At 34.4% G+C, this 23,173-nt stretch overlaps 3 protein-coding genes across 7 annotated transcripts; 1 reads left to right on the top strand and 2 right to left on the bottom strand.

Annotated features, from left to right (window-relative positions):
- The first annotated feature begins 415 nt into the window (after positions 1 to 415).
- Positions 416 to 7,088, top strand: LOC123205105. Of its 3 annotated transcripts, none has more exons than XR_006499764.1 (10): positions 416 to 648; positions 786 to 871; positions 1,370 to 1,483; positions 2,014 to 2,122; positions 2,705 to 2,893; positions 4,072 to 4,199; positions 5,960 to 6,075; positions 6,185 to 6,423; positions 6,591 to 6,686; positions 6,889 to 7,087. XR_006499764.1 is itself a non-coding variant. In XM_044621921.1 (10 exons), exons 6-10 carry the CDS (start codon positions 5,980 to 5,982, stop codon positions 6,942 to 6,944), a joined length of 384 nt encoding a protein of 127 aa, XP_044477856.1. In that variant the 5' UTR covers positions 416 to 648; positions 786 to 871; positions 1,370 to 1,483; positions 2,014 to 2,122; positions 2,705 to 2,893; positions 5,960 to 5,979; the 3' UTR covers positions 6,945 to 7,088. The 3 variants fall into 3 exon arrangements, 1 of the variants encoding a protein (XP_044477856.1); XR_006499763.1 differs by having other exon boundaries at positions 4,072 to 4,214; positions 6,889 to 7,086; XM_044621921.1 differs by lacking the exon at positions 4,072 to 4,199 and having other exon boundaries at positions 6,185 to 6,255; positions 6,359 to 6,423; positions 6,889 to 7,088.
- A 2,722-nt stretch (positions 7,089 to 9,810) lies between these two features.
- On the bottom strand, positions 9,811 to 11,912 carry LOC123205106. Of its 3 annotated transcripts, none has more exons than XR_006499766.1 (4): positions 11,693 to 11,912; positions 11,138 to 11,291; positions 10,611 to 11,062; positions 9,811 to 10,535 (listed from the first exon to the last, which is right to left on the bottom strand). XR_006499766.1 is itself a non-coding variant. In XM_044621923.1 (3 exons), exons 2-3 carry the CDS (start codon positions 10,954 to 10,956, stop codon positions 10,212 to 10,214), a joined length of 354 nt encoding a protein of 117 aa, XP_044477858.1. In that variant the 5' UTR covers positions 10,957 to 11,062; positions 11,138 to 11,427; the 3' UTR covers positions 9,811 to 10,211. The 3 variants fall into 3 exon arrangements, 1 of the variants encoding a protein (XP_044477858.1); XR_006499765.1 differs by having other exon boundaries at positions 9,811 to 10,548; positions 10,940 to 11,062; positions 11,693 to 11,901; XM_044621923.1 differs by lacking the exon at positions 11,693 to 11,912 and having other exon boundaries at positions 9,811 to 10,548; positions 10,940 to 11,062; positions 11,138 to 11,427.
- A 7,293-nt stretch (positions 11,913 to 19,205) lies between these two features.
- On the bottom strand, positions 19,206 to 23,145 carry LOC123205095 (probable disease resistance protein At4g27220). Its single transcript, XM_044621909.1, has 3 exons — positions 22,097 to 23,145; positions 20,098 to 21,536; positions 19,206 to 19,277 (listed from the first exon to the last, which is right to left on the bottom strand). The coding sequence occupies exons 1-3, from the start codon at positions 23,028 to 23,030 to the stop codon at positions 19,206 to 19,208; spliced, it is 2,445 nt and encodes an 814-aa protein (XP_044477844.1). The 5' UTR covers positions 23,031 to 23,145.
- Positions 23,146 to 23,173: the final 28 nt, after the last annotated feature.

Below are 23,173 nucleotides of genomic sequence, written 5' to 3'. Positions count from 1 at the left end.
AAATAATAATTTAAACAAGTATTTATAGCTAAGTTGTTTTCTCTGTGTGTGTGTGTGTGTGGATACTTACTCTGTCAAGTAATATTTTGTATAAAAATTATTTAATTTTTGTAAGTTTTTTTTAATTCAAATATTATCTTCTTTGTTTTTTATTTAGTGTTTGAAGTTTTATTTGGGAGAATGATACTTTCACCCTGAATCTGTAATAAATTTTTAGAATTTTAAAACTTTTTAATAAAATAACAATTTTATTTTTATCTTTAATATATGAATAAGGTTTTGAGTTTTTTAAATTTTATTAGTATAATTTTGAGAATACATCCAAACTTGAGTGGGAAATAGTTTTTCGGCCATAAAAAAATTCATATTAAACCAACCAAAAAATGGATGACACGTGAAATGAAAGTACTAGTCAGTCTACTTCACTCGATTGACACATGAAAGAATTTTGAAACTACATAAATTTTCCGGGAAAATTCACTACCTTTCATTTTCGGGAAACCAAACATAGCCGATTCCGACCACCATGTGGGTGCAGATTCTTTGCGGTCCCCTAATTTACAAACCGTTCAAGCGAATCTTCTACGGCGACAACGTTTTGGACATCGAAACCTCCGATTCTAATGCGATTTTCTCAGTGGCAAATAGGTTAAATTTTTTACTTCTTTTTTTAGTATTTTCTTAAAAATTCTACTAATTTAAGCTTAATTATATTAATATTTTGGCTTGTGTGGTATCTTATTAGAAAGCTAATTTTTTATTTATTAATTTTACTAAATTTGTAGATTAGTAAGGCACACGTGGGGCTCCTAATTCCGGATCCGGATACGGGTTCGTGACAGAATATAGATATTGTTCTTGTTACTAAAGGGTAAAGTTTTCATTTTTATCATTTATATTGTTGTGTAATTCATTTTCATATGTAGAATTACTAAATTTGTAATGCTAAAACTTATAGTGAGATAGAAAGTCTCAGGTGGGGACCTAAAATCTTGCACTTTAATATCCATTCCTTTGGCACATTAATGCTTGAATTAATTTGGTGTCATAAGTTAACGAAGGACACTGAATTTACTGTCAACTGAATTTTCTATAAGAAAAAATTTCGTGAACTCCATAATTCCATGCCGCTTTTTTAAACTTATGTACTTATATGAGTTGATTTGGAAAATAAAAATGCAGATGTCAAGAGGAATTAAGTGTTTAGCAAAATAGACTTGTAAATGTCTAGTTTGACATTTCATGTAATGAAATTGCACGTATATGTTACCCCTGTTATGGTAGCATAATCCTAGTTTTATTCTTTATTTATTTATTCTTTTTTTCTTTTATCAACATTCATGGCAATATAATTAATGCTTTCTTAGAGGGAGGCCGTGGTGGTTTCTGTGAAGAATTTTTCAGGATTTGTATCAATCAATGGAGATGGCAGCTGGGTTTGTGAAGGCTAGCATGGGCACAGATGACAGCATTACCTGACCCTGTAAGTCATAGTTATATATGTCTGTTCTATAGTGACTTAATTAGGCATGCTTCTTGTATTGATGGTGCAACATGGCTATTCTTAAAAATCAATCACTGTTATCTATGATGAATTTAAGACTATAAATTTTTTTGATCCTTTCTTGTTGCAGTTGCTGTGTCTGTATTAACTGCATAGCATTCTATATCTTAATCATTTCTGAACTTCATATTTTGTGGGAAATCTAATTTGTAACAAAATTGTAATTATGTGAATGATCTAAAGTATTGCAATGGTGTTTTTCATTATTTAAAACTTGTTGCCTTATGTTGTGAGTTTAGTAGTATTTCATTGTGTACAGCTCCTTTATGGAACACTTGTTCTCCATTATTTCAGAAGATGTTTTGATTAGATTTTGAAATATTTCTTTTCATTTGGTTTTCTTTACCAGTCCTTAAGTATCTGATATCTATAGCTTCACAGAGGAAAATACACTACACAGATATTTTTATTAATAATTTATTTTTTCTTTTGTAATTTCTATGTCTCAGGTGGAGGAAGTTAAAAAACAAGCTTCTGTTCTTTTTATTAACAAAGGGGAGTTGCCCTGTCAAAAGGATATTTCTTGTACAAAGTTATGCTTCCTAATCCAAAATTTTGGTATGTGTTTAAATCTCCATAATGGTGTGCCCAGGATTGCAGTTTAGTATATTCTGCTGTAACTGGGGAGCATTGATTTACTTTTCAGTTGCTTTAACTGATGAATGCATATCACATTATGACAGAATTACTGATTTTATATTGTCCTGTATCTATTACTGTAATTTTGATGAAATTTCTTAAACAATAAATTTATGCCTTTGCTATTGGTGATAACTGTAATGTGTCATCTGTATGTTTGAAGCAGCCGAAGACAGACTAATTTTTGGGTGGAAAAATTTCTTAGTTATGAACTTGACCTGGTTCATTATAGTGCTGAAACTCAACATAAATATTTTGACTCACAGAGCTTTTTATTGCTCATAAATAGTAGTTGCACTGAGAGAAAGATGAATGATTTTGATTATGACATTGAAAATATTTCAGAAAAGGAAGTTACATAATTTGGAGTCCATTTCCATAGTTATGCCCTTAACTTTGTTTATATTCTGAGTGTGAAGTACTGATTGTGTTATACTTGGTTGTTAAAATATTTTAGGATTATCAGTGATTAACTTATGAAATTTGGTTTTATATTTCTAGCTCCATTTATTCAAACAATTTTCCACCCGCGGTTATCACCTTTGAGCAGTGGACACTATTGAAACCAGAACAAAAAAATATGCTGTCTGGCTGGCTTAAGGTGCCTTTAGTGGTGGAAAAAAAAGAGATGCAGGAATCTATTAATCAGCAACTCAATTTCATTCTCAGCACAGCTCCAATCTGGGACAGGTTTTGTTTTTTTCCTTTTGATTTTTCTGTACCTTGATATTCTGTGTTTTTTTTTTTTTTTTTTGCATATTGTCATATTGAATTTATGTCAATCAACTGTTTGGTAGATAACATAGATACCAATCAAGAAAATCCTAGTTCATAGATAGTAAAACCTGCAATCCAATCTTCTGCATCATATGTATGTTACTCTTGTATGTAAAGATGATCCTGAATTGTAGAGACTAAAGCACTTACAAAAATAGTGATGAAAACATGTTTACATATTAGTCATATGTATGTTACTCTTGTATGTAAAGATGACCCTGAATAGTAGAGATTAAAGCACTTATGTAAACAGTGACGAAAACAAGTTTGTTGTGATTACTTGTTAAAGTTACGATGTTTAATTTTTTTCCAAGGATTTCTGGTCCATCTCCCTGAATTTCCCGATTGCTGTAAAATTAAAACAAAACTAGCAATAATTAACTGTTTTACATGGACCTATCATCCTTGCTTCAGTTCTCATAGTGGAAAAAGATTGTGATCTGATAAAATGGCCATAGTTTATGGTATAAAATGGTGCTTAGCTGGTGCTAGATATTATCTCATAGATATCCAGACCGTGATGATTTATTCTAAGTTTTTGGGTTGTAGATTTATGGTCCATCTTTTTCCAAAGAATATGAAAAATCCATGTTTGTACCGAAATTGCATGCTAGCACATAGCTTTCGCATGGTAGGCTGCCACCAGCTGATTTTAGGTTTTTAAAATGCATAACTTGTTTATAATTCAATTTATATTAGGATTCAAATTCAATGGATAAATTTAATTTTGTGTTGTTCTCTGAAAATATCTGCTTAGAGTCTTTCACTCTTGCTTGACTTAGGCAAGATCCTCTTTGGCATTGATACCGTGAGCAGCATCAAAATCTAGAGCATTGAGGGTGCCCTTCACCCTTAATTATTTTTGTTCATTGACTCTAATTTAAGTATATATTTGTTGGTTTGAATAGCCTTAAAATTAGGTTTGACTTGTGTCAAACATGTTGCATCCCACCAAGTTTATGGAACAGATATAATGTTCTCATATGTTAGGTTATTCTTTGATTGAATTTTTTTCCATCATAAATTTGATATGTTTTATACATTGTAGCCACTTGAGGGAAAATGATAAAAACCTCTCTATTCATTGGCAGGTTGGAAGTTAAAGGTAATAAATATGTTCTAGGAGAATTTCTCAAATTTAAAGGGAAGCAAGAAGATACATAGACTTTGAGATCTATCAGAAGATCTAAAATGAGTTGTCTAGTCATCCAAAAGACGAGTATGTTTGGATTAGGTATTCTTTCAAGTATTTATGACTCTTTTCTCTTTTCTGGTACTTATTGTATAAGAAATGTGAACTTATGCACCGTATTGTAGACTAGAGAGGGTTAGATACTTTAAACCTTATGTTTCATCCATCAACCACTAGTACTTTGACTTGGTATAGAATTATTACTTCTATTAATGCTCTTCCATGTAATTTAATCTAATTCTTTTATGCTAACTAAAATAAATTTCCTATTTGTTGATGAGATCAAAATTTGTTCGGTGTCTAGGGACAATTAGGTAAGTCACATGATCTTAGAATGCAAATTGCAAGTCATACTGTTGTTACAGACAAAAGCCTAATATGATTAACATTTTGAATACCAATCAAGTATAAATGGATTGAAGCCAGAGTATTGTTTTTTTCCTTGACATGTTAAAGCAGAGGAAAAATGGTGATATTTATCATGTAAGGTTACCATATTAGTTGCATTGCTCATGAAAGGCTTTTGGAGATGATATAGTGGCAACAAATATCAATGCCATTAACTATTGATGATCCAATTATTGTGCTTGAAAATGGACGAGGTATGAGCATTATAAGTTTGTGGTTACGCCCTTTGGATTGACTAATGCACCTACAGTCTTCATGGATTTAATGAACAGTGTTCCAAGACTGTCTTAATAAATTTATTGTGATGTTTATTGATGATATCTTGGTAAACTCCAAGACTCATGAGGAGCGTGAGTAGCATCTAAGGTTTGTATTATAGAGACTACGTGAGAAGTAGTTATATGTCAAGTTCTTGGAATATGAGTTCTGGTTGGACCGCATGACTTTTCTAGGACATGTGGTATCTGTTGATGATATCTCTATGGATCTGAGTAAGATTGAAGCTATGTTAGAGTGGCAGATACCCAAAATAGCTAAGGAGGTGCATAGTTTTCTAAGAGTGGCAGGTTATTATAAACGGTTCGTAGAAGGCTTTGCTAAGTTAGCCTAACCGTTGATTGAGTTGACCTAAACCAATGTTCCTTTCAAATGGTCAGATGCTTGTAAGAGGAGCTTCCTGGAATTAAAGGAAAGATTGACTTTGACACCGGTTTTGGCGTTGTCGACTGAGGGCAAGAAGTATGATTTGTACACAGATACCTCTCACTAGAGTTTGGGAGTTGTGCTGATGTAAAAAGGGAAAGTGATTACTTATACTTCCCGACAGTTCAAGGATTATGAGATTCGATACCCAACCTATGCTCTGGAATTAGTTGCAGTTGTCTTTGCATTAAAAATTTGTCGGTATTAATTGTATAGGTTTAAGTATAACGTCTACGCGAATCACAAGAGTCTAGTATTTCTTTCCCTAGAAAGAGTTAAATATGAGATAGAGGAGGTAGTTAGAACTGATAAAAGATTATGAGTGCTTTGGTGATTGAGTTATGAATGTGATGGAGATTCATTGAGTTTGGATTGTATTTAAATAGGATTGAATAAGTTTACAGGTGAATAGGGTAACATTTAGCTTATTACATTAATTTTTAGGCAAGATAGGGCTGTAACTATAAACTTTATAGGCGAACAAGGTAATTTTTCTAAGAACATGGGTTCATTAATCCTTAAGCGAAAAATCAAATTGGGATGTAAGTGAAAACTTTATGCTATAAAGGGGGTTAACAAAATTTTATCCTGATAGTTTTATAAAAATTCACTATTCAAATCTCATATGATATATTTGAGTTGCTGTTAATACTTGAATTATTTGCATTGGTCTACAGTTATATAGCCAAGACACAATATGGTTGATGATGATGATGAAGAAGATGCTCCGCAAAAGAACACTAACATTGATGAGCCAAAATTAATTGGTCTTCATCCAGTTTCAAATGAAAAGGTTTGCTTCAAATTTTACTCTTCTTTGTCTATGGGACTGGTGACTTGTTATCTCGCTTTGAATGAGTTGCATAATTTAATGAACTGAAGATGGAAATAATTTCTTTCAGGTTCTTTTGAAGAAGGGTCCTTATGGATTCTATGTACAGCTTGGTGAAGCTAGGAGGCCACTGCTTCCCATGCAAGGCTGTTTCTTTTAGTACTGCAAATACTTGTATTGCCACTTTGTTGATTGTAATTCATTAAACAAACGTAAAACTGGATGGGATATATCTTTTTTTTAGATTAAGGATGTGGACTCTATTACACTTGAAGACGCGCTGGAGCTGCTGCGTTACCTTTAACATTAGTAAGTTCATCCCTGTGCGATTGTTTCTGTTGTCTTTATTAGTAATATTCCTTTTGTTTCCAGTAAAAAAAAAAAAAAAACTGGTATCGGTTGTTAATCTCTATATTGATTAATGTTTATGTATGTGTTGGGTTGTTCTTAAACTCATTTATGTTATCATTTGTCAGGGAAACCATCCAAAGGATGGACATCCAGTTATATTAAAGCATACAAAGGCTGGATTTTCTGTTTGACATCGACGCACTATAGCTTCTGTTCCAAAGGTACAGAATTGAAAATAAAAAAGTTACCTTTATGATTCTCTGTAACTACCCAAACCTTCACCTTCACCTTCATCAATCTTGGAATGTGTTGTTCAAAGCATTGTTACTAATTATAATGTGATTAATGGAAAAAAAATCTGATGGATTTTCCCTACAATAATTTTGGTGCCTGTTTTTTTTCATTTTTGAATTATGAGTGCAGAATATGGAAGCGAAGGACATCACTCTAGAGAGGGCATTGGAACTTTTGCCGAGTAAAGATGTAAGAGAATGTTTAAAAATTCATAAATTAATCTCTAAAAAGTTTCAAACTCCTATGTACTTTAAAATTACTATATGATCGTAACAACTGTAATATGATATTTATGTTTATAATTTGTTATATTGTGTTCAACTTTTGGAGAGTGTAATGTAACTGTCATTTTTTAAACTATAGGGATAGAAAAATATTTTAAAATTTTTTAAAAGATCCCAAACTTTTTTGAGTTACTAATAACCCCTTAAAATTTTTCAAAAAGACCTCAAACAACCATATGACCTCAAACATTTAAAAAAATTACATTTTACCCCTATGATATAAAATTTTATGACAAAGATACTCATATTTATAGGAGGAGAGGAAGACAAAGTGAGAGTGCAAAGAAATAGAAATAAGAGGTTTGCTATATAATTTGAATATTTAAAAGTTATTTTTAATTTTTGTTTATTTAGGGTTAGATAATAATTTTGAAAAATGAGATAATAGAGATAAAATGGTAATTTCACTTTATAATATTACTATTTCATTAACAGAACTTAATTTTGGGTGGGAGATGTTCAATATGCTTGATTTTGGGTGGAAAAGTGTTATTTATGCCAACTTGGGGTGAAAAAGTGTTTCGAGACCAAACCTTGGGTGGGAAAGAAAATTTCTCTAAAAAGTGTCTTGTCTATTTATTTTAAATAAATTTTCTGGGCGGAAGAACAATGCTTACATCAAGTCAACAATCAATCCTTGAGTTGAGTATTTGCAACTTTGCAACAACTGAATGCATCTGTGCTTGTATTTTGAATATACAAATAAGTATACATTTTATATGCATCGTTATATGATTGGTTGATTACTTATCGTGTGATAATATACATAAATATGTATTTATTTATATACTTAAAATAAATACATATAATTTTATTATAAACAAATAGGGATAATTTTCTATTATTAAGACATTTGTGGTGTAGCATTTGTGTTTTGACTCTGTGGGCTTGTTAAAAGCCATTTCATGGAACATGTTTGATGGAATTCACACAAGCATATAATTGAATCTATTTACTGTAAATTTCAACTTTGATTTACTTACATACAAAATGTGATTTGAAGGGTCAATCCACCATTTACAAAGTATTGTCATTGGTTATATTAATTTGATAATAAATACAAATTAATAAAATTTTATAATTAATTAAAAATTAATTTATTAAAAAAATTGAGCACAAAATACAATTGAAAAAAATTAAAATATTAAACAAACAGAAACTAAATTATTAGATAAAATTAAATTTTAATTGAGATTTGAAAGAGTTTGAGAATGAAATTGAATTAAAAAAAAATGTAAAGAGATTAAAAAATTATGTTTTGAATGTGGTTTGGAGAGTGGGGGGGAGGGCGGTTTTCATAGACAATAACAAAAAATAAAAAAAAAATCCAAGCCAACAACTACTGCCTTGGAGCCCAACCGTTATTGGCTTGGCATCCATTTTATCTAAAAATATTTTTATTTTTTAAATGGACTGTTAAAGTAGCAGGTCACACTCCCACCGAAAGGACAGAGGATAAGGGGACCCCCTATTATGTCTAATCTTAAAGGATAACTAAGGTATTCTCTAACAAAAGTACTATCGTTTTAATGAAAATAAAAAAAATATGTAAAAAATCATTTAAAAATAATAATTTATCATCGATGACATCATTTTAGATGATCAATTATACCAAATTAATTCAAAGGTTTGACATTGTAACGTATGTTGTATAGTTATAATAATATTAATATTATTTTATTTTTAATTTAAAATTATATAATTATATAATCAATTATCAATTCAAAATTATATACATATAATTTAATTCATATTTATTTATCCACTAAAAAAATTTATTGAATTCCTAAATATAACAATGGAATAAGACTGTATTATTGAATTTTATTTGATCGTTTTATTTTACATATATTGGAATTTGAATAATTTGATAATAATTAGTAACTTGTCAGTAAATTATTTGTTCTCACATTCTAATTTTAAGTTAAAAGATTAATGTTAACATTATTGTATTATTACCTGAGAAAGTTTAAAGACCTGTTTCTTATGGATTTTCTTCATTTTTTTTATTTTTTTTATTTTTCTTTTTTATTAAAAGAAAAAGGGAATCACTTTTGTTGCCATTTTTTAAAATTAGGATTTAAAAAAAAAATTATAAACAATTTATTTGCCTCTACTATTTTCCTCTATAATCATCCTCATATGTTTTAAACAAGTAAATATTCACAGTCAAACGACTATTCTCCATCCAAAATTTAAAAAACAAAATTTTAACTCTTCATTTGCTTTTGATAATAAATTCTATTTAGTTTTTATAAAAAAGATAATTTTACTTATAAAATTTTTATTAACATTTAATATAAATATCAAAATAATAAAATATTTTTATCAATTAAAAAATTTATTAAGAATTTTAAAGCTTTAACTAATTTTAAAATATCACATTTTATTAAATTTTTTAAGGATATAATAGTTATTTTTTAAACCATCAAAACATATTTAAAAAATTTTTAAAACACCCTTAATTTTTTTAAAATTTCAAAAATACTCTAAAATTTTATTAATACTCCTAACCTTTGTTCAAAAATGATAGTTCACTCTTAGATATTCCTCATTTTGAAAAAAAAAAACCGAATAAAAAATATATAAAATGACATTTTTGTCTTTTCACTCAACGAAATTTATTAATAGAATTAGATATTAATAAAAATATGATCTTTTATAACTTAATAACAATAAATTTATCGTTTCAACAAACCTTGGGTAAGAATCTTTTAGTTTATAATTACGACAAAAAGTTTTATTAAATAAATTAAATAAATAAATCTGATATTTATAGCAAGATGCAAAAAGATTCAAGGAGTTTTGATAATCATCCAATGCTGCTATTCCTGGGCAACAGTAACAACAAACAAGAAGAAACGAGCATAATTGTTGCGCCTGGGAAAAAAACTAGAACTGCAAGGATGAGGTGACCAATGCTGCTATTCCTGGGCAGCTTGGGCATTGGCAGGATTTCACCCAAATGGCTGCAATGCTGCACAATCCGGAAAGGCAAAGTAGCAGGCAGACTGGTAGTGCTTGCTTCTTCCGAGAACTGCACAGACAGCTTTCTTGTGCAGACTTCAGCTCCAGTAAAAAACAGCTCAAGAGGAACACAGCAAAAATAAATCTCCATAGTAGAACCCAGCAACCAGTAGAAGGAAGCCAGTAGAAGAATAAATTCAGTCAAGCAGACTGCAGCACTGGAGAAGAATAAAATCTGGAACAGACTGCATTAGAAGGAAGGCAGGATTCTATTGCAGTGAAAACCAGGAAGCAGAAACGTTGAGCTGCTACAGTCGACCAGAGAAAGCAGGAGAGTAGGACAGAAAATCTGGGCAGAGAAGTAGAGAAAATCTGGGTTTGGATCCTGCAGAAGAAACCTACAGCAGCCGTAATCCCATAACAAGCACAGCAGGTAAGCAATTGCAGAGGTTGGTTCTGGAAAGACAGGACAATACAGGGAACCAAGGAAGCAGAGGATCCACAATCTATTCTGGAGCAGAACACCTGGAACCAGAAGCTGCACAAGATAAACAAAAATATCAATTGAAATTGATTTAGAACTTGGCTCTGTTATTTGACCTTGGGCAGAAATGCCTTTGCAAGTTCCAATAAATCAACGCAAGGAAAATTGCAGTATTTTTGCAGGAGAGAGCTTTGCGACAGAAAGGATGATTCCAGAATTGCTTCATAAATAAAACAAAAGCAAGAAATAAATTCGATACCAGATATATGTTACCAATTTTTGAAGAAGAACAATCAAAAGACTTAAAGAGGACCCAAGATTCAACAAGGTGATCTCAGGCTCTTTTGTACCCATTACGACACCCTTCTAAATCTGAGAGTGGGACAGAAAATCTGGGCAGAGAAGTAGAGAAAATCTGGGATTGGATCCTGCAGAAGAAACTTACAGCAGCACTAATCCCATGACAAGCACAGCAGGTAAGCAATTGCAGAGGTTGGTTCCCGAAAGACAGGACGATACAGGGAACCAAGGAAGCAGAGGATCCACAATCTATTCTGAAGCAGAACACCTGGAACCAGAAGCTGGACAAGATAAACAAAAATATCAATTGAAATTGATTTAGAACTTGGCTCTGATATTTGACCTTGGACTGGAATGCCTTTGCAAGTTCCAATAAATCAACGCAAGGAAACCTGCACTATGCAAGCATGAACTTCCCATTTTGATAGCTTGCCAAGAAACGAAAAGCTGCGTGGCCAGGAGAGAGCTTTGCGACAGAAAGGATGATTCCAGAATTGCTTCATAAATAAAACAAAAGCAAGAAATAAGTTCAATACCAGATATATGTTACCAATTTTTGCAGAAGAACAATCAAAAGACTTAAAGAGGACCCAAGATTCAACAAGGTGATCCCAGGCTCTTTTGTACCCATTACCACACCTTTCTAAATCTGTGCTTGCAATAGGGAAATGATTTATGAAACAAGTTGAAGTTTACATCTAGTCTGTTGTTAACAACTTTGACAAAGACAATATCACCAAATAGAATCATCATACACCAAAGATTCATTAAATATAGACATTCATTCATGTAGACAAATAATTCAAATTACATTATAAATGCAAGAACCACAATAGGCAAAACGAAAAAGCAGAAGCAGAATAATAAAGATGGAAACAAAAGGCCTCCCATCTCTGACCTCAACACAGGAAACTTGGGCCGCAATAATGCCTCACAAACCACAAACAAAAGAGCTCTATTCCAGAGATTTCATTGAAGTTTGCACTGTATCCTTCCAGAACTCCGAATATTCTGTAAAAATATAGCACAACACAATGATAGTGAACAAACGAAGTGCAGGGAAATGCCATTTTAAATTTTAAAATGATGATCTATAGTTTGGTAAAGAAAAAAAAATGTGAAGACAAAAAAAATCAAAAACATGTGTCCATAATCATGACGTTTTATGGTTGTACTAGTATTAGTGTATATATATGTATGTATATCAAGGTTGCAGGTTGCCTTGAATAACCTTCACGCTACTATTAAATTCAATAATTTTTTTTGTGTCTTTTGTCTACAGAGTTATTAACTACTTCCAAGATAATATTAATATAAAGGAAAGTTAACAATAAGGTCATGAGGACGCAAGACCTTATCCTCAAGAAACAATGATTAGAAGTAAGGGGAATGAGATAATACAAAGATAAGTAACTATTAAATGAATATGTGCTACTTTTTTCTGTGTAGAAATTGAATAGTAGTATTAAGGTCACCCTCCCAGCATCCTAATTCGTCACGCCATCCCTGTTTTACTTTTTGCAAACTTGGTACACTTAAGACTCCTTTAAAGAAAGTCTTCATATTGTGGCATTTGCAAACTATCAATTCTCCCAAAGCTGGAAATTTGAGAACGTAATTACCAGAGCTGAAGCTTGTGAGATTTTTTAAATTACAAAGTGACAGTAGCTTTAATTTGTCAAAAACAATTTCTTCGGCTTTTGTACCCCCTCACTTGATACTACTTCTGTCATCATTTTACATTGTGACAATCTCAGTTGTTCAAGTCACACCAAACTTTTGGTTGTTGAAAATGATACTAAGTTTATCAATCTATCAGAGTATTGTACTTGTAGAGTTATGAGATTTTCAAAAGTTGTAGAAGGCGACACTATACTAATCAAATTGTGGCAAAATTTTACATCTAACATTTCAAGATTTTGAAGAATTAAGTCCAGATGAGATTTTTCTTTCCACATGTACTCCAAACTGAAAAGCCCCCATAACTTTAGTTCCTTTATTTGTGGGAGCATGCTTACATCTTTCTCATCTTTTTCACATGAGAATATCTCTTTATATGAACTTGATCATAGTACAAGTTCTTTGAGATTGTTAAATCTCTTAAGAATTCCAATTGGAATGTTAGATGATTCATCCTTAATGATCTTAAAAATTTTTACTTTGGAAAATTGATGTTCTGAAAACTGTTCTTGTCATATAAGTGTGACATCTTTTCCACTTATTATCAATTTCTCTGACTTGGAGTTAATCTGATGATTGATCAAATAAATTATAAAAAAATTAATGTTTTTTTCAATGTTTATAGAAAAAGTAAGGAGAAAAAAAAATTCTGAATATAGACAACTAATATGTTATCGTAATATCAGTTGTACTATTTAGCTTTAATTTGTATGTTTAACATAAAAGAGAATCCACTTTTAGTGCATGTAAAATTAAAAGTTTATAACTTAATATTTTTTCTATTAAACAAATTTCAATTAATTTTTATGCCAAGAATTCAAGTTTGCATTTAGGTCACCCTTCCAACTCCATTCGCCTTCATCCGACCAATTTTGTTGAACTTTCTGTAAACTTGGTGTATTTAAGTTTCCTACAGAGAAAGTCTTCATCATAGGACATTCATATACAGTCAATTCTTCCAAAGATGGAAATTTCAATGCATAATTCCCAGAGTAGAAGCATGTGAGACATTGTAAGTTTTGAAGTGACAACAACTTCAGTTTGCCAAAAACAATTTCATCTTCTGCTGCTACATCTTGTGTCTTATTTGATACTATTTCTGTCATCATTTTGCAAAATTTAATTTCCATTTCTCTCAATTGCACCAATATTTTTGCCATTGAAGGTTCATCAATCCATAACACCACTGTACATTCAGAACAGTTAGATTCTCAAAAGATGCTGAGGATGGCAGAACATTTGTCATTCTATCACAATTATTTACTTCTAGAACTTCAAGATTTTGAAGAAGAGAGTCTAGTTTGGAGCCTTTTCCCCATAGGTACTTTGCATCAGAAAGAAAACGCAACTCCAAACTTTTTATGTGTATCAAGATCTTTGTATGTTTCTCATCCTCTCCACATGTAAATATCTCCTCATATGAGCAGTCACTGAGAATGAGTTTTTCTAGCTTAACCGGTCTCTGAAGGATGCCAACCGAAATATTGGCAGATTTATCCTGTTTGATCTCAATTGTACATCTACAAAAGTTTTCTGGAAACTGATTGATAAACCCAGAAGGTCTGTACGAGTGCCGCACAAGAATCCAAAATATTCGGCCATGGACTACACGACGTGATGGCGTTGCATGCAAGCAGTGCAGTTATCAAGTAGTGGGATGCAAACAGTGCAGTTATCAAGTAGTGGGATCAGCAGTTATTACGTAGCCATGCAAGCAGTAGTGGAGAAGTTATTACGTAGTGGAGAAGCAGTTATTACGTAGCCATGCAAGCAGTAGTGGGAGAAGTTATTAAGTAGTGGGAGAATTAGTGGGAAAACACTGTTATGTTGTTTTTGTATTTAACTTTCTTTCAGGAGATGTACAGCAGTCATTAATTTTCGATATAAAATTTGGGTTGTTCTCACCCTAAGCTGAACTCTATTTATTTAAGCTTTGATTGGGACCTAACATTGGTATCAGAGCTAGACACCATGGCTACAAATAAAGAGCGGATCGAACACCTCGAAACAGGACTCGGTGGACTGCAAGATAGTTTTTCCCATTTGGAACTTAGCGTCGCTGATCGGCTGCACAAATTGGAGGATGCTATTAGCAAGATGTCTGAAGTCTTACTTTCTAAGCAAGAAACACCCACCAAAAGCATCAATGGTCGCCATGGGAATCCTTCCAGTGGCCGTTTCCATGAGACAAGAGAGGGAACTCGGGACACCAATGAAGGGGGGCGCCCTCTGTTCTCCTCCAAACTAGCCAAACTCGACTTTCCCAGATTCTCTGGTGATGACCCTACCGAATGGTTCACCAGGGTGGACCAATTCTTTGAATATCAAGGCACCCAAGAAATACAGAAAGTGTCCTTGGCTTCCTTCCATCTGCAAGGAGAAGCAAATCAATGGTGGCAATGGCTACGTCGGGCTTACACGGAAGAAGGCAAAGAAGTAACGTGGGAATTATTCGTCGAAGAACTATGGGCTCGGTTCGGTCCCACCGATTGTGACGACTTTGATGAAGCTTTGTCTAAAATAAGACAAGTCGGCTCTTTACGAGAATACCAGAAAGAATTTGAGAGGTTAGGAAATCGGGTGCAAGGTTGGACACAAAAGGCATTGGTTGGAACATTTATGGGCGGACTCAAGGCTGAGATAGCTGAAGGAATTCGGATGTTCAAACCGAAATCCTTGAAGGAAGCAATCAGTCTTGCTCGGATGAAGGATGATCAAGTTAACCGCCAGCGCAGATTCAACAAGCCATTTGCTCGGGCACTAGTTGACTCGTCTTCCTTAACACCAATCAAACCATCAACTCCAATCAAACGGTTGACTTGGGAGGATATGCAGAAACGACGGGCACAAGGACTCTGCTTCAATTGTGACGACAAGTTTGCACCAGGACACAAGTGTCGCAGCCCTCAACTCCTTTTGCTAGAAGGTGGCGATGATCATTCAGATGATGAAGCAAATCTGGATGCCCAGCCCGAAATATCTCTTCATGCTCTCTCAGGTTGGTCCACCTTTCAGACCATGCGAGTGATGGCAAAAATTGGACACCATGAAATGGTTGTGCTTATTGATAGTGGCTCTACCCATAATTTCATTAGTGAGAAAGTGGCCAACGTGTTACAATTGCCGGCAATTCCTACAAGGCCTTTTAGTGTAAAGGTGGCAAATGGAGAACCATTAAAATGTCAAGGGCGATTCGAAAATGTTCCTGTTTTAATTCAGGGAATTCCTTTTATCCTTACCCTTTATGCTTTACCATTAAGTGGATTGGATTTGGTGTTAGGTATTCATTGGTTGGAGCAATTGGGAACTGTATCATGCAATTGGAAACAATTGACGATGGAGTTCACGTTGGGGAATCAAACTCACATCTTGCATGGCATCAACAACCAAGCGATCCAACCTATATCCCTAAAAGCCATCTCCAAAGACATCCGTCATGGGAGCTCAGTATTTGCCTTGTGTTTTCAAGCAACAACACAACCGTTATCACCACAAATTCATTCCGAAATGCAACAATTATTGCAAGCATTTGAAGACATATTTCAGGAGCCTAAGCAATTACCGCCTCTTCGAGCAGTGGATCATCACATCAACTTGAAAGACGGGACTGAGCCCATTAACGTGAGACCTTATAGGTATGCTTACTTTCAGAAAGCTGAAATTGAAAAACAGGTTCAAGACATGTTACAGTTGGGATTCATACGACCTAGTACTAGTCCTTTTTCATCACCTGTATTGTTGGTCAAAAAAAAAGATGGGACATGGCGATTTTGCACGGACTATCGAGCACTTAATGAAATGACCATCAAAGATCGATTCCCAATTCCTACTGTGGATGATATGCTTGATGAACTCCATGGGGCTTCCTATTTCACCAAACTTGATTTACGGGCGGGATTCCATCAGGTACGAATTCATCCTCCACATATCCACAAAACAGCATTCCGTACTCACAATGGTCATTATGAATATTTAGTTATGCCCTTCGGTCTTTGCAATGCCCCATCCACCTTCCAAGCAGTTATGAATTCCATATTTCGTCCTTATCTTCGAAAATTTATACTAGTGTTCTTTGATGACATTTTAATATATAGCCCCAATTGGAATCTGCATCTTAAACATGTTCAGAAAGCTTGCGAAATATTAAGGCAGCATCAGTTTTATATTAAATTGAGCAAATGCGTTTTTGGTCAACAAGAGTTGGAATACTTAGGCCATATTGTGACTCCACAAGGAGTTAAAGTGGATCAAGGTAAAATACAAGCTATGCTGAATTGGCCTAAGCCTACTAATGTCTCTGAGTTACGTGGATTTTTAGGCCTTACAGGTTACTACCGGAAGTTTGTCCGTAATTATGGCGTCATCGCTCGACCTCTCACTAATCTCTTAAAAAAGGGACAATTCGGATGGACCGACGACGCGGAACATGCATTTCAGATTCTTAAACAAGCCATGTCTACAACTCCAACACTAGCCATGCCGAATTTCACTGAACCCTTTATCATTGAAGCGGATGCATCCGACGATGGCATAGGCGCAGTTCTCACTCAACAAGGGCAGCCAATTGCCTTCATGAGCAGAGCATTGGGAACCACTAAACGGTCTTGGTCCACCTACGCCAAAGAGATGCTAGCAATCATCCAAGCTGTCCAAACATGGCGACCTTACCTGCTGGGCCGTAAGTTTTACATCAAAACCGACCACCAGAGCCTCAAGTACCTACTCGAACAACGCATTGCGACACCGAAGCAAGAAAAATGGGTTTCTAAATTGCTTGGCTATGACTATGAAATCACATATACACCAGGCAAGGAAAACCACGCAGCTGACGCTTTATCACGAGTAGTGGGTAGCCCAAGCCTTGATGCACTCACCGTTTCTCGTGCGCACATATGGGACGTTATCAAAACTGTAGCTATAACCCATCCCTACATGCAAAGACTCCGCCAGCAAGCACTCGACCACCCAGGCAGCCCTTACATTTGGCGCAATAATTTGGTTTATTATCATAATCGGGTGGTCCTTCCTCCCCATTCAGATGTCATCCAACAGCTGTTGCAAGAGTTTCATGATTCCACTTGGGCAGGCCATTCGGGTGTACTTCGTACGTATAAAAAATTAGCTCAGCAATTTTATTGGCCTGCCATGTACAAATCAGTGAAGGAGTATGTTGCTTCTTGCCAAACATGCCAACGCGTTAAGGCCGACACCTTGGCGCCCGCCGGACTCCTACAGCCCCTACCGATCCCATGTCAGATATGGGATGATATCACCATGGACTTTATCGACGGACTTCCACCTTCAACTGGCAAGCAAACTATTTTGGTTGTCGTTGACCGACTAAGCAAATCGGCACATTTTTTAGCCTTGTCCCATCCATATACAGCAAAGATAGTAGCCGAGAAATTTGTCGACGGAGTTGTTAAACTACATGGAATGCCACGGTCAATCATTAGTGATCGCGACCCTGTTTTTCTTAGCCATTTCTGGCAGGAATTTTTTAAACTCTCTGGAACGCAATTGAAAATGAGCTCAGCCTATCACCCTCAAACCGACGGCCAGTCCGAAGTAGTGAACCGTTGTGTGGAACAATACCTTCGGTGTTTTGTTTATCACCAACCACGAAAATGGTATTCTTTCTTGCCTTGGGCTGAATTTTGGTACAACACCACCTATCATTCCTCCATTGGCATGACTCCTTTTCAAGCCCTTTACGGTCGACCACCACCAACCATTCCCCCATATCATGAAGGAACCTGTTCGGTAAATGACGTCGATCAAAACCTGGTTGCTCGAGATGCCTTACTGAAACAACTCAAGGAAAATCTCCATACTGCCAATAATCAGATGAAACAACGGATTGATTCGAAGCGCCGAGATGTCGAATTTCAGGTCGGCGATCTGGTCTTTCTCAAGCTCCATCCTTATCGTCAACAATCAGTGTTTAAGCGGGCCTCTCAGAAGCTTGCAAGTCGTTTTTACGGCCCATATCTGGTGGAAGCACGAATCGGCACTGTCGCCTACAAGCTCCAGCTTCCTTCATGCTCTCGTATACATCCAGTTTTTCATGTGTCCATGCTCAAGAAACACGTGGGTGATACTCATGTTATCAGTTCTGAAATGCCGCCTATTTCACCGGATGGTGACTTCATTTTGCAGCCCGAAACCATATTAGATACACGTTGGATAAAACGTGGATCTAAATTTGTGGAAGAAAGTTTAGTTAAATGGAAACGTCTTCCCGCTGAAGATGCTACCTGGGAAAATTCGCAGGAACTGCAGACTCGCTTTCTGAACCTTGAGGACAAGGTTCCACTGAAAGAGGAGGGCAATGATAAACCCAGAAGGTCTGTACGAGTGCCGCACAAGAATCCAAAATATTCGGCCATGGACTACACGACGTGATGGCGTTGCATGCAAGCAGTGCAGTTATCAAGTAGTGGGATGCAAACAGTGCAGTTATCAAGTAGTGGGATCAGCAGTTATTACGTAGCCATGCAAGCAGTAGTGGAGAAGTTATTACGTAGTGGAGAAGCAGTTATTACGTAGCCATGCAAGCAGTAGTGGGAGAAGTTATTAAGTAGTGGGAGAATTAGTGGGAAAACACTGTTATGTTGTTTTTGTATTTAACTTTCTTTCAGGAGATGTACAGCAGTCATTAATTTTCGATATAAAATTTGGGTTGTTCTCACCCTAAGCTGAACTCTATTTATTTAAGCTTTGATTGGGACCTAACACTGATGCAGCAATTTTATCATGTCATCCACTCTGCTTAGGGTTAATTTCTCCAAATTGGGGTTAATCTGCAAACAAATCAGACAAAATAAAGCTAAAGTTGAAGTTCTCAAACAATTTGACACAAAAATACTGTATTTTATTTAAGCCGAAATAGAATATGAAAATATTTTGAATCAATGCATAGGTAAAGTGACTCGTACTTAATGCAAACCACATTAGCAAAAGGTTAACAGATAAATATTTTTCATGTTTTATTTTTTGAAAAGTAAAAGTGAAAAGACCACACTTAGTTTTCGTTCGTGCCCAGGTGATCTTTTTGGGTCAGTAGTAGGCCACTGTTCGTGCCCAACAGGTGTTTGACAAAAGCCACTGTTCGTTCTCTCAATTTTCTAATTCATATTCTTTTTTAATTTGATTTTTCTAATGATTTTACTGACATATCATTCAATGGAAGAACACATCCTTCTGGCGATTTTGGGAGATCGTGTGTTATTTGTCCGGATTACTTCATTTTGATTGGTTTCATCATTTAATTTTGAAAGATTGGTTTTTGATGCCATCTGCATCATTTGCTTAATGCTTTAGGAAATTAATCAATAAAAATTTCAATAAAGCGGACTGTTAATGTTCAAGCCTTAAAACAAAAAATATTAAGTTAAATTAGCAATTTGATCAGAGGACAAACACCATTACACATAATGTATTTTAAAGGGGAAAAAAATAACTTTTTAAACCTTTGGGTGAAAGAAATTATGAAAATTTTAAATTAGGGAAAAAATGAAATAAATTTTTTGTTTATTAAAAATTTTTATTTAAGTGACAGTTAAGTAAAGGCACATATGGATACCAAAATGTAGTCCCAACAAAAAAAAAAAAGACTTGTACCTTATGTTTTGAAGTAAATATGTCTAGTATGCTACAATCATGCACCTCCAACTCCTTTAACACGGGCCAATTTGAGTTGTGTTTACCACGGTAGAAAGTTGTAAGCTCTGGCAATTCTTTGAGTTTCAGAAAGGCTACCCTTGAAAAAATAAATGTAGTAGTACTCTTTGTTTCTTCTTTGACAACAATCTCCTTTAATTCCTTACAACAACTTATCTCAAGGTGTTGAAGCTGCTCAAAGCTTTTGATTATAGATGATGGAAATACAAATTTTAGTTTTTGACAGCCATCGACAATCAATTTTTTCCCTTCCAACTTTTTGGAGAAGAAGTCTTTTGGCAAAATTTGATCATCTGAAATATCTATTTCTAAAGTTGTCAATTGAGACAAATGCTTCAACTCCTTAAGTATTTCAAGCTTCCACAAAATAGAGCATCCACTCATATACAATTCTTCCAATCGAAATAAGCTTGATATAAAATTCGGTACTATAACTTTTAGTGTCGTACAATTACTCAAATCTAATAACCTCAATTGAGTCAATTTACTTATTTCTTCATCTAATTGTTGAATAGTACAATATCGCAAGCTAAGAATCTTTAGTTTTCTCAACTCTCCAATGAGTGTTATATCTGAAAATCTACCATAATCCAAACATAATGTTTGAAGATTTGTGAGAAAAGCAAGAGATGTTGGCAAGGTCCATACAGCTAGGCCAAAGAAACTTAGAACCTTGAGGCTTCGCATCCCCGAAAAAAGATCTTTAGGGATTTCAAAAGAACCATCCATTGCCGTACTGAAAAATTCAAGTTTTGGACAATCCAAACCTTGAGACCAAATCTCACTATTCATATTACAATCACCTAGTGAGATTTTAGTGCATTTTTTCAATTGCTTCTTATCTGACCATTCCTTAACCATGTTATTTCGCTCTGTAAATACGTGATGATCTTTATATGCAATTGTTATGACAATTGAACGAACAACATCATGCATGGAAAACTCTTCACTGATTGAATCATCAAGCAACAAACAAGATTCCTTGAGTTCATAGATAAGACTTTTCAGCTTATTTCGTACTTGTTCCATAGTAAGATTAACGCCTTCCAATATATCTAAACTCATAATGAGTTTAAACAAGTATGAAATGGTAGTGTTATTTCCCATTAGACTACAAATTAGCAGAGTTTTTTTGAGCTCATCACCTTTTAGATAATTGTAACTTAACGCTATCTTTGAATATTCCTCTTTTAGCAAGCCTACAAACTTTGTTGGAGAAGGCATTCTTAGCTCTCGGAAGGCTTCTTTCCATTGAGATTGATGTCTCCTCTTCCTTAATGCTCTTGCTATTGTAGTAATGACAATTGGCAAACCTCGACATTCGTTGCACACATCATTCGGCAGAGTATTCAGTTTATTTGTTTGATCAACAACATCACCTGCAAGGGGACCCTAGACTGCAGATCAATAGGCAGAGATATGTATTCCATATTTTTCAAATACAATAAAAGCAATCCCTTTGGAATATAAAAATATTTGAGACAATTAGTTATTTATTCTAGATCATGCATTTAAAGTGAGTATTAATAACATTTCTAATATGTGCTTCGAATTTAAAAACAAAAGGAGTATTTTTATGAAATAGTATCGGTGAAATTTTATGAAGCATATATTGAAATCTTAAGAACTAAATAATATTAGTTAATAAAATACTAAAAAAGAGATGTTTAATTTATTTACTAGTACACTAAATTTGTATTCAATTTCAGAAAAATTATTTATAAAACTGACACATATATATATAATAACAAGAGAAATTGAAATTTGAAGTTTAATTAGCACAATTATTACAATTATTTTTTAATTTCTCAAAGTAAATTTGCTTTTTATTATTTCACGTAATATATAACAGTAAATAGAAATTAATCTAAATGAATATAAATATTTTTCATAGATATGCAGAAGAAAAGACTATAATATGAAACAGTTCTCTGATTACCTGCCAACTTCTTAAACAATCTCCAAGCTTCTTCTTCCTTTAAGACACCCATCGAGAAATCTTTCTTACAATCCATAATCCATAATACATTACGATATCTTGCTGTCAGCAATAATTTACATCCCCCACGGTCATCTCCACAAGGAATACCGAGAGCCTCCAAATTTAATTCTGCCCATATATTATCTAAAATTACAAGCACTTTCTTACCATTCTTCAGTCTCTCAAACAACTTGCTCACTCGTTCAGCCTCCGTATCAAATTTCACGCCTAACTGAGTCGCAAGTTCATCTTGAATCTTTTTAGTATCTGGTTTATCAGACACCTCTACGAAAACCACCTCATCCAAGATCTGGTTTTTCTTGGCTTGATGACCAACTTCTTTGACCAGTGTGGTTTTACCAATTCCACCCATTCCATAAACCCCAATAATTCCAACCTCAGGATCATCTAATGACTTCAGCACATCGTTGAAAACTGACCTTCTTGATTCAAATTCCTCATAATCTTTGTTAGTGAGCCGAATGACTTCGTGAGCGGTAGGAAGAGAAACCTCAGCAAATGTTACTTTTTCCTGAAGAAGTTCAGTTATAGCGTTCAGATTTTTCCATGCTTTCCTGCCATTTTTGTAGTAAGTGATCAAGTTGAAACAACTGCTGTTTGATTTCTCTTGAATCAGCTTGTCTGTTTCTTCGATGGTGGAATCCACATCCCCCTGCCAGTCCTTAACATTCTGTTTGATCTTTTCCACATTATTTTCAGCAGCAACAACCTTAAGCTTCACCTCATCTCTTGCATCCTTCAGCTTTCCAGCTTCTTTCTTAAGATTGTGAAAGTTGGTTTTGTAGTTGTACAAGTACATAAACTGACTGCCAATCGGAGCACTTAAGCACTTTCCAACTTCTAAAACAGCATTCCCAGCAGTTTCTTCCATTCTCAGGCACAAGGAAAGAATTGGTATCAGACAGATTAGAAAGGAAAAACTGAAAAGGAAAGAGAACTCAGAGATCAAAAGAAGAGAGGGTCAAAGAGATACAGGACATTTGTAGCATTGATTGGTAATTTTAATTAAATTAT

The sequence above is a fragment of the Mangifera indica genome, unplaced genomic scaffold (assembly GCF_011075055.1).
Source record: "Mangifera indica cultivar Alphonso unplaced genomic scaffold, CATAS_Mindica_2.1 Un_0001, whole genome shotgun sequence".
In the NCBI taxonomy this organism is placed as follows: Eukaryota; Viridiplantae; Streptophyta; class Magnoliopsida; order Sapindales; family Anacardiaceae; genus Mangifera; species Mangifera indica.
This window is presented reverse-complemented; position numbering and strand designations above follow the sequence as displayed.